The sequence below is a fragment of the Anopheles nili genome, chromosome 3, assembly GCF_943737925.1.
Source record: "Anopheles nili chromosome 3, idAnoNiliSN_F5_01, whole genome shotgun sequence".
Taxonomy (NCBI): domain Eukaryota; kingdom Metazoa; phylum Arthropoda; class Insecta; order Diptera; family Culicidae; genus Anopheles; species Anopheles nili.
In genome coordinates, this window is record NC_071292.1 from 8,266,958 (window position 1) to 8,282,747 (window position 15,790).

Genomic DNA, 15,790 nt, shown 5'->3' on the forward strand with positions numbered 1-15,790 from the left:
AAGGTTGGCGCTTTCCGTTTCAATTACGAGTCCCATTTCACTGCCTCCCTGCAGTAATCGAGAGTCGTTTCGCATTGTTACACCGATTGGCAACTAATAAAATCCCGCCAAACAATGGCATTACTCTGCCGTCCTTTTCACAGTGCTATTCTTCCTTTTCCGAGTGGGCTGCTCATGCCGTTCAAAAAGAATACCCTCACCGATAATCCACGGATCGGATCAAATCTTACCGCTTGCTTTTGTTTTCTGATCATTTACGTTTTTCAATCTCCTTCACCGGCAACGGCAGAACGCTGTGAACCGAACCAAAAAGGAAGCGAACCGTACCGAGCTGCTGCAACAGAACGGGCCATATTTCCTCGATCGTAATATGTCCGCTCGTGGGCGGGAACGCGTGGGAGTCACCGGTGCTGTTAACAGCGACAAAGCTGATGATTCCATTACGAGCGCCAACCTTGACATTGTGCACACTTTGTCCGTGTCCGTGTCTTTCGTTCCACCCAGGCCGGGATGGGGCTTCGTCCGGTTTTTGCCGGTTCCCGGGCAATCTTTGATGCTACATCCGTTCATCATCCGGGAACGAGAATCCGGCCACCGGTGTCGGTTCGTTTCATTACTTGCCAGGCGGTAGGCGGAGCTTTTTCATCGCTGGAACCCATCTTAAAAGGTACTTACTGCGGATGGTTGGTGCGGGCGCGAGCATAAAAGCTCGCAGCACCGAAGGACACACACACCATTTTTCGCACGTCCTTCCCGGTGCTCCCCAAGGACGCCCCAAGGGGTGTGATCGGGCATTGTCTGGTGCCCGTTGTCACCGGGCCTATCCGGGCTCCTATGTGCATGTTCGGGGCGCTTCCGGCCGGACGATGTGTACATGTTTGTTCTCCGACGCCGCTTCGATCCACAAACCGGGAACAACTTTGCATGAGGCGCAAACAAAAGCGCGCTAGGTGAGCAGGGTTGTCCCTTTATTTCCCAAGGATACGCCCGCACACAATCGCTTTTTCCCTGCGCGCTTGCGATGGGAAGGACGAACCCGGTCCATCCCCCGGTTTCCAGACTCAGCCGGGCTACTACTGGAGTGGATCTGCTAGAGCGATCAAACCAGCCAGCCGAAGGGAAAAAGTGGCATTCTGCTGCCCTGATGCCCTTCGGCCAACATCAAGGATCAGGAATTGATACGGCGGATCGCGGCACACGGCTCATCATCCTTTTGTACGGAACGACGCCATTACGGCATAAAACAGACGACCTAAATGACGTCGTTTGCGCTGCTTATGATTTCCTGCTATCCCGCCTGCTGCTGGCGGGGTTTTTTTTTTGTTAACGCCATACACAGAAACACGCTTCTCAGGAGCGATCCTTCAGAAGATGAAGTTCTTTTTCGAGGCTCCGAGGAAAAGGGCCTCCTCAAAAAGAATAACGTAAAAGGAAGCGTGGCTTACAACAAAAAAAGGGTTTTGGGGACGATTTAGACGTTCTTTTCGCACTCCCAGCATGCTGTGGAATCGAGACGAAACAAAAGCTAATGGGTCTTGAATCAATTTCCCGACAAATCGTACTTCTTTCCGAATAACTTCACATGCGCATGGGGCCGCGGCGTGCTTTCGCGAAAGAGAAAAGCCACCGAAAATGCACTCCATTCGGGTTGATATCTCTCGTGCTGTACCATTAATACTCAACAACTTCGCGGGCGTTGTACAACACTTTAGTGGTCGTAAAAAAATGTTGCCCAAAACTTCCAGCACCGAATTCCGGACGTGCGATTCCTGCTCCCTGCGAGATAAGCGCAATAAAAGACGCAAACGAACACCTTGGGTGCCATCCGCCCTGCGGACGAGTTCGGTCTTTAATTTTGCGTTTATTTAATTCAATTGACGGCAATCCGGTGGGTGGAAAAACCGGAACGAAAACGTTCAGCTATTTTTGGTACGCTCGTTTCGCTCTCTACCGCCAAAAAAAGAAGCCCCGAGAAGCTGGAATCGGGGTGCTTCTGTTTTGTTATTATTTCACAAGCAGAAAGGGCTTTTCTTGCCCGCATTTTTCATGCCCTCGCATTCTTGATGTTTTTTTTTCTCTTCTTTTTTGCACTCTTCCACTGTTTGCATTCCTCAATCAGATTCGGTGACGCGGGAACGATGGGTTGTCGCAATCTTTGAAGGTCCCGGAAAAGCGCACGGCTCGTGACAGGGAGTGCTGCAATTTTCCCTCCGGTCGTTTCGCTTCCTGCTGCCTTTTTTGTGTTGCTGTTCGTTCTTCATTCTTCATCTTTCGTCACGTCAAGCCCGCCCAAGCCGGTGAGATGGTGCTGCGCGCGTGAACGGCTGGAAAAAGGGCTCGGCCGGCAACACCGACGGAAAAGAAAGCAATTTCGACGCAAAAACTATACGCTTTCGTGCCTTCGCCGAACGGGTGCTTGGTGCCTGCCTTTTTATTCTGCTTCTTGAGAAGAATTCCGCACTCCTCGTTCATTGTGGGGAATGGAAAGATTTCATGTGCGCGTTTTTTTTTGTTCGCCCTTTTTCGCCATCAGCGGCTTGGGAATGGGGGCTCCCAAAGAACCGTACATAAGATACGCTTCATGTTCGCGTGATTTAGGATGGCTGTCGGTGAGCTTTTGGACCCAGGAAAACCGGCGTACACCCACTCAAGAGAGCGAGAGCATCGCCTCCTCGATTTGCGAGTACCGGGGGCGGTTCCGGTTGTGATCCTTGCACCGCGTTCCACAACGTTCCACGACCCGCAACGAATACGACATATGTGAGTGAATTATTTAGAATATGCTGCTGAATGGAAATCCATAAATAACGCAAATGAAAAATGACCACCGATCGGTGGAACCACGGGAAGAATGCTGCGGGAAAATACCAACGAATGGGACGGAATGTCCTCAGGACACGATCTAAGCGATTTATGCTTGACAAATCGCACACCAGCCAAAGGAACCGAGCGAAGCGTTGTCCGAGTACGTTACTGATGTGAAACCGATCTGGGAACGAAACGATTATTCACCACATTGGGACTGGTCGCATGATGATGCGAATTTGATGGTGCCATTTTTCTTTGTCTCGTTCGATCGAGACCGACGAACGATCGTGGGTTTAATCCTGCCATAGTCCATGCGAAACAAATGTTACACCGTACCGGAACGCGCTTCTAACAGCCTTGGTTTGGGAAATTCAGCACACGAACAAACATATCGTTAGTTCAGGCTGTTGGCCACAAAGAGCGAAACGGAGTGAATTAAGTTCGCAAATAGCCCCACTTGCCCCGTGACGCAAAGTATCTATGTGGGTGTATGTTGATTTTTGCCGTATAAATACACCCCTTTTTTTAACCCACATCGGAAAGCTCCCGAATCCGTGGAACTCTCACTCGACGCTTCTCAAACACTCATCACGTCCTAATTCGCTCTGTTTGACTACGGCTGCCGGCTACAGGTACGTGCGCGGTGCGCGGAAAATGCTGCACTTTCCAGTTTTCTCGGGCGAGCGAACGGAACTCGTGCCCGTTTCCGGAACAATGATCAGCACAAACACAATCAAACACCGTGTACATCTCTTGAACTGTGCCATGACGCTACCACCCTCTGGTGGAATCCCGCTGGCAGCGTGTAAGGGTGAAAATTTGTTACCACTTCCGGTACGTCGTCAAGGAAGCGTGCAGCCGGTTGCAACAATGTCTGCACCGGCAAATCGTTCTGTTTGCTTCGCGCCTTCGCGCGTGGGTGCTGCAGCAAGGACACGCTCTTTGCAGCACGGCGATGGCGCGTTTCATCTACCACTTATTAAGTTTCATTGTGTTTCGATCATCAACACGCGTTATCCCCCGGTGTCGCAAGCGTTGGCAAGTTTTTGAACAACGGCTGAATAATTGAGGCGCTCTTTGATGAGGGTGGAACAACCCGGCCGGGGTCGGGAGCTATTAGTCGTGCTGAATATTTTAGTAGCACCTCGCCTTCGTTCGCGTAACATGAACTCGGTGGCTAATTATTAACGAGATTAATAGTTCTTCGTTGGCCCCTTGCCGTTATGTGAACGCCGCTAGCTCTCTGCACCAGAAAAGGGTTGTAATGTTTGTTCTTTCCACAGGTCCTGAAGGTCGTGTATAGGAACGTCACGGATATCGCTAGCCTCCCTTCAGAGCCTAGAGGCGTTGGGGGAAAGTTTAGGAAAACTCGGAAATTCCCTCCGGAGTAGAACACCCGCCACAAGCCAGCCATTTAGTGTGGCTTTGAGCGTACTAATTTGTCCCCTGTCTCGCAGCGTACCGATACGACAATGCGAATACAGAAGAATTGGAAGTTTTTCAGGATTCGACCCAACGGCCGTCGAGCACAAAATGATAAAGATTTACTACCACGACCAACGTCTGGAGGAAGCCACTTCACGTGCGGAATGAGCTCCTTAATTTCACTAATTGGAAGATAACTCAAACCCATCCGCGTGGAACCCCGTGGCGAACCCCGTTCGGTTCGAGGAATTCGAGAACAGTTTAAATATTTACATTACACGCCCACGCCCCAAGTCAGTCAGACCGTGCCCTCGAGAGCTCAATGGCTCACTCAAGCGGAAGCTCACTCACGCTCAAACACAAAGCTTTCATCGAAAAACGGTGAAACCACTCGGGCACTGTTCCAGCTGTCGAGATCCGAGGGCCGATCCGATCGGGCTTTAGTCGGCATCTTACCAACTGCGAAGGCAGGCAAATTTGGGGCAAACTTTCGCAAAATTAATGGTGCCCCCGATTCGTCCATCCAAGATGCGTCTTCGAATCCACCCGAAATGAAACTGAACCGTTCCACAGCAGGGCACGACCTTCATCCAGGTCGGCAAACTGGAAGTCATTTGCCGGGCGGAATTTATGCCCTCTGCATCTGCAACCCATCGCGGGATGAGAATTTATGCCCTGCCCTCTCGCGATCGGTCGGCAGGGAAATGAAAGAAAAACATAACGCAAACACCCACGCTCCTCGAGGAGTCTTTTGTTTTCCCAAAGACGCCATTTTGGCGAAGCGTGTGCGCCCGAAATGCGAGGTTATGATTCAATAAGCCAATCGTCCGGCCAACGTGCTGGCGCTAATGAAACAATGCCAGCACACAAAGTCGTGCCCGGCGTGCAAAAGGACCTGCTGCCTGGAATTGATAGCCTCACATTTCGGAAGGCAACGACGTCGTGGGTTATTATCGCGCAAACCGTGGACGGAGAAGCTGAAAACTGCAATAAAATCACTGCCACCGTCATTTTCCCATTCGAGTTGCACCCGAATGTTGGAATTGCGTTCGAGTGCGCGCCCGAGAAAACTCTCGGAAAACCCATGTTACCCATTCGGTGGACTTCCGTTGCAACGGGCGAGGATCGGTGTTCGGTCGAGAAGGCATACGACAAAGTTCAACCGGTGCTGGGGCATTAGGTTCTTTTTTATTTTCATCCTCATCCCGTTCTTCGTTCTGCAGCAAAAGGCATAAAAGCAGCTACGAAAAGCGATAGAGCAACTTTTCATCGCTTCCCGTGCCCGTTTCCATTCTGCAGCGTATTCGAGTTCCACCGTAGGTGAGATGGCTAAAAGCGAGATCCTTTTCCACGGCTACTTTGTTTCCAAGCGGGTGGGTTTATAACGCTGGCAGATTTATATCGAACGAAACCTTAGTAAGCTGCGTCGTAAGCCTTTGCGGCTCAAACGCGTGGAGCTTTCGCCTACTGCGATGTTTGTCGATCCGCGCTGCATCCGAGCACTAGCGTGTATTTTAGATCGTATAGCAATGAGCGTAATTTGCTGTAACCAACTCGCCGTAGAGTTGACCCACTCCACTGCAAGACTCTAATCGACTGGACCTTTTTTATTTTTAATCCTTCGACAGGTATCCCAAGCCAGGAACGGGCAACCCAACGGTCACGTTGAACGTCGCTGACTTGACCGACCCCAAGAGCATTCGGATGAATAAGCTCACGCCGCCACCGATCCTGCTGAATCAGTAAGTTTGCTCTTCCCGATCCTCCTGATCTCGTCGAAAGTGAAATCACTTTACAACTCGTAACCCCCTGCTTGGTTTGGAAAACTTTAGCATGACTTTCTGGTGAAGAAACAAACTAAAAAACTCCCTAGGCCAAGCCTCAAGGCAAGGGTGTGGGTGCTTATCCGAGCGCCCACGGATGGAAATGGAAATGTCCCGTTCTCACGTTGATTAAACAAGATTAAGCTAGCGTATCTTGCATGAATTTAAATAATTTTCTCCCATTGTCCGGCGCTGTTCCGAACGATGGAACGTTCGATAAAATGTTTTCTATCCATTTTATGTATCCTCTTCTCATGCCACGTTGCTTTTGTTTTGTGGTGAAGAGTTTCTAGAAAATGCGTGCTTTTAGAGAACGAAATTGCAGCAGCCTTTCACGAGTAAACTGCATTCCTGAAACCGCATTTTTCTGACATGGACAATAATACGTCCATTGTGGATAATAGCCGCAAATGGACTTCAGCGCAGCTAATGCACTACAAGATGTGCACTTTGCAGAAAATTACAATTCATATGGCCAACCCGGACGACCTATAAAACCCGCGGAATCGCTTGCTTTCGCCACAGAGTCGTGTTTGGTACAGAATGATCCTGCATAAGCTGTTAACCCGGATTGGAACGATCGTCCTACTAACCTCTTATACTATCGGTCGTAACCTGGAACCGTACAAGGAACCGGACATAGTGAAACGCGTGAATAATGTGCTGCAACTGGTGCTTGATTCCATCCGTGACCCGCAACTGCTCGTCATCGTACAACCGTACGCAGAAAAATTTGCTTCTCCATACATCACCGAGATGCTACGATCGACTCGCAATCTCCAGACTCCCGTGATTTACCAGCACTCGAAAACGATTCCTTTCAAGCCTGACCAGCCCACAAAATCAAGTTTGGAGCTAAAGGCCAAAGTGTGCGTCGTGTTTAAGTCCGACATCACCGCCGACACGCCACCGCTCAAGCTGTTCCAGTACACCCAGTCTCGGTACTGGGACCATAACGCGTACTTTGTGATCCTGTTCCAGCGCACCATTTCCGAGCAATCGTCTCATTTGCTCACTTCGGTGGCCCACTATTACCGGTTACTTGGTCTGCACCGAGTGCTGTTCCTCGCCGTAGAAACACGCCCCGATCGGATCGAACTCTACACAGTTGACACGTTTTCCAACCAAACTCGGGCGCTCTCAGACGATGGTAGGATCGATTTTTCGCGCCTCTTTCCCGACTACCTGGTGAACCTGCACCGCTACCGATACACTATCGTGTCCAATAAGAGATCACTAGAGCCCGTGTACTTCAATGGTAAGCTGTACAGTCCCGAAGTCAACATGATGTACGACATCGTACAGCACCAGAACGCCACCTACCTAGTACAGCTCGAGCAGGACAATATGGGCGGTCTCGTCGAGCGTGGTCTAGGTGATTTGTGTCTTGCAAAGGTATTCCTTGGAAGCGACAGTGTGCGAGAACTCCACGCGATTCCTACTTTCGGTGGCATCTGCGTACGCATCCCGACCGGTGATCAGATAAGCCTGGTGGAGTTCTTCGTCAAACCGTTCAACTACGACATCTGGCTGTGTTTGCTTGGTTGCGTCGCGACGATCGTGCTGACAAAGATCGCTCTCGGTGGCCGCTGGATTCGGTTGAATGTTGGGTGTTTCGTTGGTGAGTCAGCCGGTAATTGGGATCTGTTCAATGGCCAGGAACGGGCACTAGCCGTGTTGCTCGCCCTGCTCATCCTATTCTGCCACACCATCTACGAGAGCCAGATCCTGTCACTGATCTCGATGCGGATATTCGAGAGGCGTATCAAAACCACGTCCGAGCTGGTCGCTACCGACTACCAGTTTGCTGCACCTCCGACGGTGCACAAATTCGTGACGGCCATCTTTCCTGAGTTGAAACACCGTGTGATGCCGATGACGAAAAAACGGATCATCGACCATGCGGTGCGGCTCTGTACGTTGGTCCCGTGCGCTTACCGGTCTTTCGAGAGCTCGCAGGACGATACGGTTGAAGGGCAGTACTACGTGATGTGGGAGACCTTCGTGCCGATGCTGGAGTTCATGAAGTTCAGTCCGTTTTCGGTGCTGGAGCTGAAATATCGTACCTATCGGCAGTATCTGATACAGGGCGGTTTCATCAACCACTACCAGAATTGGTTCGATTCAATCGGTGATCAGGTTATGTACGAGCAGTCACTCAAGCTCGAGGAAGGTGTGCTGAAAACCGACACCCTAAAGGCTATCTTCCAGCTCTACCTGTACGGAGTGCTGATCAGTGTGGTCGTTTTTGCATTAGAAATGATGCCGAAACTCTATCGTATGCTTACAATCAAACGCCCCAAAAGGAGCATCAAAATCAAGCGATTTTTAAAGCTTTCCAATACGATGCGGCGAGCTTAAAGGAATCGTGAACTGAATACTCGAGCGCCTGTTCGGAGTATGACAGCTTACACTCTTCGTCTAAAGAAATCGATCCACTGTCACCGCGAATCAGTCGTAAGGACATCTACACTGTTGCGTTTGTAGCATAAATAAGCATTACAAAATAAATTAAAGTTGCTAAAGTTTGATTAAACTCATCGCACGGCACAGTAAACGGCTATTAGTACTGCTCAGTCCCAGGACCTTCAACAACGTACAGACGTTTTTCCACCACCAGTCGTATTTGATCGAGTGAAACATTTTTTTACCCACGCAAACTGAACTCAAATACAATTAAAAAAGTTTCCGTTCAATTGAAAAATTTCACTCACCCTGCAAGTAATGGACAGTGCGAGACGCACAAGGGTCCAGCTGGCTTCGAGCCAAGGCTACTCTGCCATCGAACATCGATCACCATCGATCGTTTGCCCACACGACGGTGGAGCCATGCACAAAGTTGAAAATGAATTAGTGAGCGAGTTCGGCAAACAACTTTTAATGAAGCCGAGCGTGTTGTGTAGCTTTCAGTGCCGCGGTCATCGGAAAATTTAACGCCATTTGACTTTCGCCATTGCCGTCCGTTCATGTGGGTGGGCCAGCTTAAAGCTCCAGTGGTTGATTGAAATTTTATTTAGCACACACGCACCCCCACAAAGCCGATGGGCTAGTGGCCAACGAGAAGATAAATTGTCCGACGTCCGCTTTGGGGGCCCGTCGGCTTTCAACGGCTTTATTCAGTGGAACCCATCATCGGTGCTATTCCTTCGATCGATCGAAGCTGAGCAAACGATTTATACCACCCATTATACCTCTCGCTCGCTCGGGGGGTGCGTTTGTTTTCTTTCCTTCACAGGGAGCACTACTTCACCAGCGCGTCCTGGGTGTCACCCTCCGAGGTCAGCGTGGTTTGGATGAACCGACCCCAGAACCTGTCGGTCGTGACGCTCTGCAAAAGCCCGATGTGGTACTGCCAGGAGGTAATTTGTCTTCCAAACAGCGTTATCCTTGTGCCCGTCCGGCAGCCAACCCCAATCGTGCGCAGCCACCCTTCGGTGTGCCTGAGTTCTAGGATGGCTTCATTCACCACCACGACTAGCGCTTCCACAGATCAAATGCATACGTCCAAATCTCACCGAGATACTTAACATCCAATCCTCGCCTCTTTGTCAGCTTTGTTCTGGGCTGGGCAACAACAAAAAACCAACACACCCGAGGGTTACTCGATCCCTCAACCTGCGTCGAGTTCTCAGTTCCGTTCCGTTTCCTATTCCGTCCGTTGCACAATTGTTGATGAAGTCGGACGTTAAATTCCCTCGCAATGTTCCGGTGGATCTGAACGTGCCGTGCTCGGAACGTGTCCCGAAACGTGCCCGCTCGTTGTGGTTTCTGCTTTTTGCGTGTCCAATGGGCGCGCTGCTGCATTTCAACTGTGAAATTGAAACAATAAATCTCTGACCACGCTGTACCGCCCTGTGGTGAGAAGGGTGTGCTTGCTTTAGCTCGAGGACACTGAGTGGAAAGGGACACTGAGAAAAAAAAGAGCCAGACATGAAGTAAAAGGCAGCGGTGTCGTTATCCTGACGATGGGACCAAAGGCTAATCAAACCGCACCATTTGCTCGAACCTCATCCAGAGCTGGTTGCATTCGCGAACCACAGTATGTCGAATCGCAACGAAATGATGCCGAGTTCCGACCTTCCTGTTGAGGAAGGCTTTACGCCTCCCATCCAGGACACGGATTAACTCGCTCCCGAGAGTGGTCCTCTAAATAGGAACCAGTGCCGAGAGTAACCCACCACGATGGCCGTTCCGCCGTGTGACATCAAAGTCCTGCGGTTGGCTTCGCACGGACACCGGCGGGTTCAGTGAAACGCTAAAAGCGACATCATCCACTTTGCGATGTTTGCGAATTAAGTGGGATTTATTCGAGTCCTTTCGTCTCGTTCTCCGTCTCCGCAGACACACCGGATCAGTGGCGATGGACGCGGCTGGGTCGACGAGATGTCCGTACCGTTCTTCAGCCTTAATGGCAGCTCGTACATTGCCATCTCGCCGTTGCGCGACGGTGCCGCAGGTAGGTGTTTTTCGTGGGCTTTTACTTCTTTGACGCAGCTATTTTTTTTTTTTTTTGCTTTTTCAACCACAAACGCCCACCACTCTGGGTGCCAGGATGCTTTTCTTTGCTTGAAATTTACTCGGCTTTCTCTGCTCACTTCTTAATTATGTAAATGCGTGTGCATAATTCACGGTTCAGCGTAGGCGCGTACTAATTTGGAGTGTCGAAAGGTGTCCCTTTTGGTGATGACATGCCATCAGTCGACATGTTAAAATAAATGATGTTCTCAGAGTTACCGAATTTGCTCCCAAAAAGCCATCAGCTTTGCTTGCCATCCTCTCTAAAGGAAGAACCCATCTAAAAATGCGGTAATAAGGAAAAGTTAGAATCATTTCTGACGGCACAGTGTACACACAGATGCCACAGATGTGTCATCCTTCTATTTTCCTTCCGGCGAGGAACTTACGCACATTATTCTTTCCAAATTGACTGCAGAATCGTACATGCAATAAAAAAAATACGTCATACGAGTACGAAACCCTGCCCACATGAAGATGGATGTTCCGTTTGATTCGATTCTCGGGCACGACAAGTTTCTTCAAACAGGGGAATTTAGCTCATTATTCAGCCACTCCATTATCCGTGTCCCTGACATTTCATTCTCGCTCTCTCTCTCTCTCTCTCTCTCTCTCTCTCTCGCTCTCTCATGGCAGGACACTTTCGGCACCTGGTACACGTGCACATCGGCAAAAAGCGCATCATCCCGTTGACGCATGGTCGCTTCGAGGTTAATAAAATCCTCCACTGGGATCAGGCGAATAATTTCGTGTAAGTTTGCGCCCGACTGTCAAGGTCCTGGACGATCCTGGTTATTTATGACCGGTTCTCGTTTCAATCGCTCTTTTCTTCCTTTTCCTATCCGTATCGTTCGTGCTTCGGGTGATCCGTACCACGCATCAGGTACTACCTTGGCATCCCGGAGCACTCCCCAGCTCAACAGCATCTCTATCGGGCTTCGTCCTTGCCACCGAAACAAGGAACATCACCTCGACCACCACGCTGTCTCACGTGCAGCCACCAACACAGCTCACACGCACACGTCACCATCAAGGCATCGAATCGGGTGCAGCAACAGTGGAACGATGATTGGGAGGACATCGAGGACGAAGAAGAAGAGTACGTCGAGGTACCGATGACGACACCTCCGTCGAAGCGGAAACGGAAACCCGGCGCTGAACCGGAAGTGGTCATCCCACAACCGCCCATGCCATGTCAGTACTTTACGGCCATTTTTGCGCCCAGCAACAGCGAGTACGCACTGATCGAGTGTCTCGGTCCGATCGTACCGTTCAGCGCCATCTATCGGATCGTACCCGACACGACAAAGAGTCCTACGCAGGTGTTGTACTATCTGCAGAATAACACTGCGCTGGCCGAACGCATAGGCAAGATAGCGCTTCCGCAGGTGAAGTCTTTCCCGGTGATGATCTCGGGCGGATATCATGCGCAAGTGCGTCTATTTCTACCCCCCGGACTGCGTGAGGACGAGATCACACGATATCCGATGATCGTGCATGTGTAAGTGTTTCTGTGTGATCGTCAGCCATCCTGAAGTTCCGAATTGTCACCGCAACTTACTCACCTCTCCGGCATAGGTATTCTGGCCCAGGAACGCAACTAGTGACGGACAAGTGGCGTGTCGACTGGAACACCTACCTTGCCGGGACGAAGGACTACATTGTGACGCAGATCGATGGACGAGGATCAAGCGGCCAAGGGTATCAGTTGTTGCACGAGGTTTACCGAAGGCTCGGCACCGTCGAAGTGTCTGATCAGCTTGAAGTAGCCGAGTACCTGCGAGACAGCTTGCACTTTGTCGACAAACGACGGGTTGGAATTTGGGGCTGGAGTTACGGTGGATACACGGCAGCTCTAGCCATGGCCAGTCCTACCAGCCTGTTCCAGTGTGGTATCAGCGTTGCACCTGTCACAAACTGGAAGCTTTACGGTAGGGATTCCTGAGGGTTTTCTCACACCACAAAATGAGCACTCAAATGGGCTTTTCCACGGCAGATTCCACGTACACCGAGCGCTATATGGGCATGCCGAATGTGACCGACAACTACAAGGGCTACGAGGATAGCGATCTGTCGAAGCACGCCGAAAAACTGCGCGACAAGCAGTTCCTTATGGTGAGTGACGCTACCCGGAGAAGGTGTGAGAGAGTGGGAAAAAGAGCAAGAAACTTAGTGAAAGTAAACGAAGGGATCGATTGCAGCCGTAATACTCGTAACATATTACGACCATCGGAAACAATCCTTCACGAGGCAGTCATCCGTCGACCGAAGGTCCGATGACGTGGAAAAGCCTCGGCAAGCATTTCCCCGTCATCGGTCGGCAATTTATTGCTGCCGTCGCTTTGTCTCTCTCTCTCTCTCTCTCTCTCGCTCTCTTTCTCTCACTTTCCCAGGAGAAACTCATGCCACGGACCCATTACATTTAATCAAACCACGCCAACGTCGCTTGGTTCCCATTTTCCTCCCCAAACGCAGGTTCACGGTACGGCCGACGATAACGTGCACTTCCAGCAGAGCATGGTGTTCTCGAAGGCACTCTCCAGCAAAGGCGCACTGTTCAAGCAGCTGATATACCCCGACGAGGGCCACAATCTGGCCGGCGTGAAGAAGCACCTCTACCGTTCGATGACGCTCTTCTTCGAGGACTGCTTCCGGAAGCTGGTAAGTCGCGGAACCGAGATTGAGTACGACTTGGAGCCCAGCCCGGCATGGGATAAATATTGGACCGTGCGAGATGCGGATGACTTGCGATTAATGGGGCGCTCTCGGGCGCAAGAGGGCCTGTTCTGGATGGGGTGGTAAATCCGACGGTGGAATGTCTCCGATGGCGGCCAAACTGGCGCCAGCGGAATCGTTGGCCCTTTGGGATGGGTTAGTTTTTCTTGCGGAACAAACGGACATGTAGCGATCAATCCCACCTGTCACGACGCGTTGGATTTGTCGGATGGATTAATTATACAAATGAATGCGCGCTATTGTTTCTGCGCTTTTTCATCTCCCTTCGGTAATGCCAAATTCAAACGCTGACGTTTCGCATTTCGATCCCTTCGGCTCATGGAATGACCAACGAATGTTACCCGTACGGCCCGTAAAACGGTTGTGTTCTATTAAAAGTTAAGCCATTAAATGAATATCTCCACTCGTGTTGCAATCAGCCCGGGTGGGCCATCGGTATCATTGGTTTAAACACTTATCCAACCTTCACCGAACGAGGTACGCGGTAATCCACCGATAAACGGATCGTCCAATAATGGACCATCATTGGGCTTTTCTTTTTCATCCTTCTCTGGTTAGTGGCGGTTGGCTTTGCGAATTAATTTCATAAAGCGCCCAGTTCGCTGTAAATACATAAATTATTTTCAATCCCGCTGATACGGCGCGATACACCACTCAGGTGCTTCTGTGGCCTTGTTGGTTGTCCCGTAATCGCACCCACCCTGCATGACGATGTGATCCTGGGCTCGATTTGCCACGGACCAACGATACCTTCATTAGCATTCAACTTCGCACGGACCGGTACACGGGCACGAGTTCGAGCGCGTAGAGTAACTTTGCTTCTTTTTTCTTTTGCTCCACTCTTTTCACTTGCCCACCAGCCCAACGGGGAGACAAACTTTTCCTCGTCAAACTTTCCCGCGAAAGCGTAACGGACCGAACAAGTGCGAGAGCATTTCGGTGTGCCGGTTGCCGGCTCGCTAGCATGTTCTGATACCACGAGCCTCGAGCTGGTCCGTTGGCGGTTCATTAATAATAATACTCCGATCCGTGCCCCGTTTTGGCCACCCCATATGATTGAGGGATGGATCGGAAGCCTTCCATTTTCCCGTAGGTGGCCACCTTGGCCGGTTGATCGATATCGAGCAAACATGCTGATAAATTAAGCCATTCGGGCTCCGAGTTGACCGAGTTGGGTCGTTCTAATGAACTTACATCACATCGCGACGGTTCTTAGCTGCTTTTCCGGCCCCACATTTTCCACACGCCCTACGCGTAATGACTTGCTTTCCTCGCACAAACGGTTTCTTATTCTAATGTGTTTGCTGCTTTGTTTTCTCTTCTTTCCGTCTTCTCTTTTTCCACGCGGCAGGTTCCATTGGACGTGAAGCCCGGCCTGGGAAACGGCGGTTCCAGTGATTAATATTTGCTTGATTACTTCGGTGCTACTGATTCAGCTTCAAGTTTCATGTAAAAGTTTCTCACTCTTCTCTAGCGAACCGGTTCCGTTCCTTGGCGGCAGCCGACACCATCCGGCACGCTGGTTTGTGTCTGTACGCGGGGTGTATTATAATACGCATTCGGTGTGACAGTACTTGCCGGCAGTCGCTCGGTCGCTCTGACGGAAAGAACGTTCATCGCATCCTGATCGACGGCCGTTTTGTGCTGGCATCATGCGTTGACAGCAGAAACCGGCTTAGGAAGGGCGAGTTTCACACTTTCTCGAAAGCAGAAAGCCCGAGTGAAGGCGAAGGAACGGAATCGTAATAACAAATAGGAAACAACACGTTACACACAAAAACTTGTAGTTGAACCAATTTCTGCGTAGTATCTGAAGTAGGACTTTCACATCGTCAATCTCTCCTGCACGCTGGGTGGAGGTGTTTCGGTGTCGACTGGAGAAAGTGAACCGGAACGGAGAGGGTTTTTTGCCAACCGGATGCCAGCATCGCATCACATCTTTGGCGAGTCGAACCTAAAAACACTGCATCATTAAAAATTGCGCACTCTCTAGCCGCCACCAGGCGCCTCCATCGAAACGACAAGCAACTTGCTACAAACGCCAGCGTTCCCAGACGGAACGCAAACAGTCGCGAACACACACACACACAAACGCACGCAAGTATGTCTTCTGCATCAACTGTAGGCTGAAGGCGAAACAAAAACACGTCAAGCAAAAGCCCACCCACTAGCGGTGGTGTGTTTGCTCGCGAGCCTACGGGCACATTCTACCCGGACACGGACTTGTGAGGAAGCGCATTAATTGTCCACCTCCGGAAGCCGGATTCGACGCTGTAAATGGAGCAGCGAGAAATGAAATAGCAAAAAAAAATGCAAGCCGACCAGCACAACGCGCTGGACCGATGGAAGAAAGGAGCAAAAACACTAGGGCCGAAACGAGAACGCCACCAAAACCATCACCCGCACACGTTCAATTCGCGCAAGGTGGGAAAATGAATAAGAAAACATGGTTGTGACAAAACATACACGATTCGAATCAAACG

At 50.5% G+C, this 15,790-nt stretch overlaps 1 protein-coding gene across 1 annotated transcript in view; it reads left to right on the plus strand.

Annotated features, from left to right (window-relative positions):
- Positions 1–14,732, plus strand: part of LOC128723120 (venom dipeptidyl peptidase 4) — a 58,880-nt gene extending 44,148 nt beyond the window's left edge. The window contains exons 8-16 of the mRNA XM_053816828.1: positions 5,862–5,975; positions 9,292–9,415; positions 10,398–10,512; positions 11,208–11,322; positions 11,455–12,072; positions 12,150–12,502; positions 12,568–12,686; positions 13,047–13,232; positions 14,659–14,732. Coding sequence (XP_053672803.1) covers positions 5,862–5,975; positions 9,292–9,415; positions 10,398–10,512; positions 11,208–11,322; positions 11,455–12,072; positions 12,150–12,502; positions 12,568–12,686; positions 13,047–13,232; positions 14,659–14,709 — 1,795 coding nt within the window. The 3' untranslated portion in view covers positions 14,710–14,732. The remainder of the gene's footprint in view (positions 1–5,861; positions 5,976–9,291; positions 9,416–10,397; positions 10,513–11,207; positions 11,323–11,454; positions 12,073–12,149; positions 12,503–12,567; positions 12,687–13,046; positions 13,233–14,658) is intronic.
- The last annotated feature ends 1,058 nt before the right edge of the window (positions 14,733–15,790 follow it).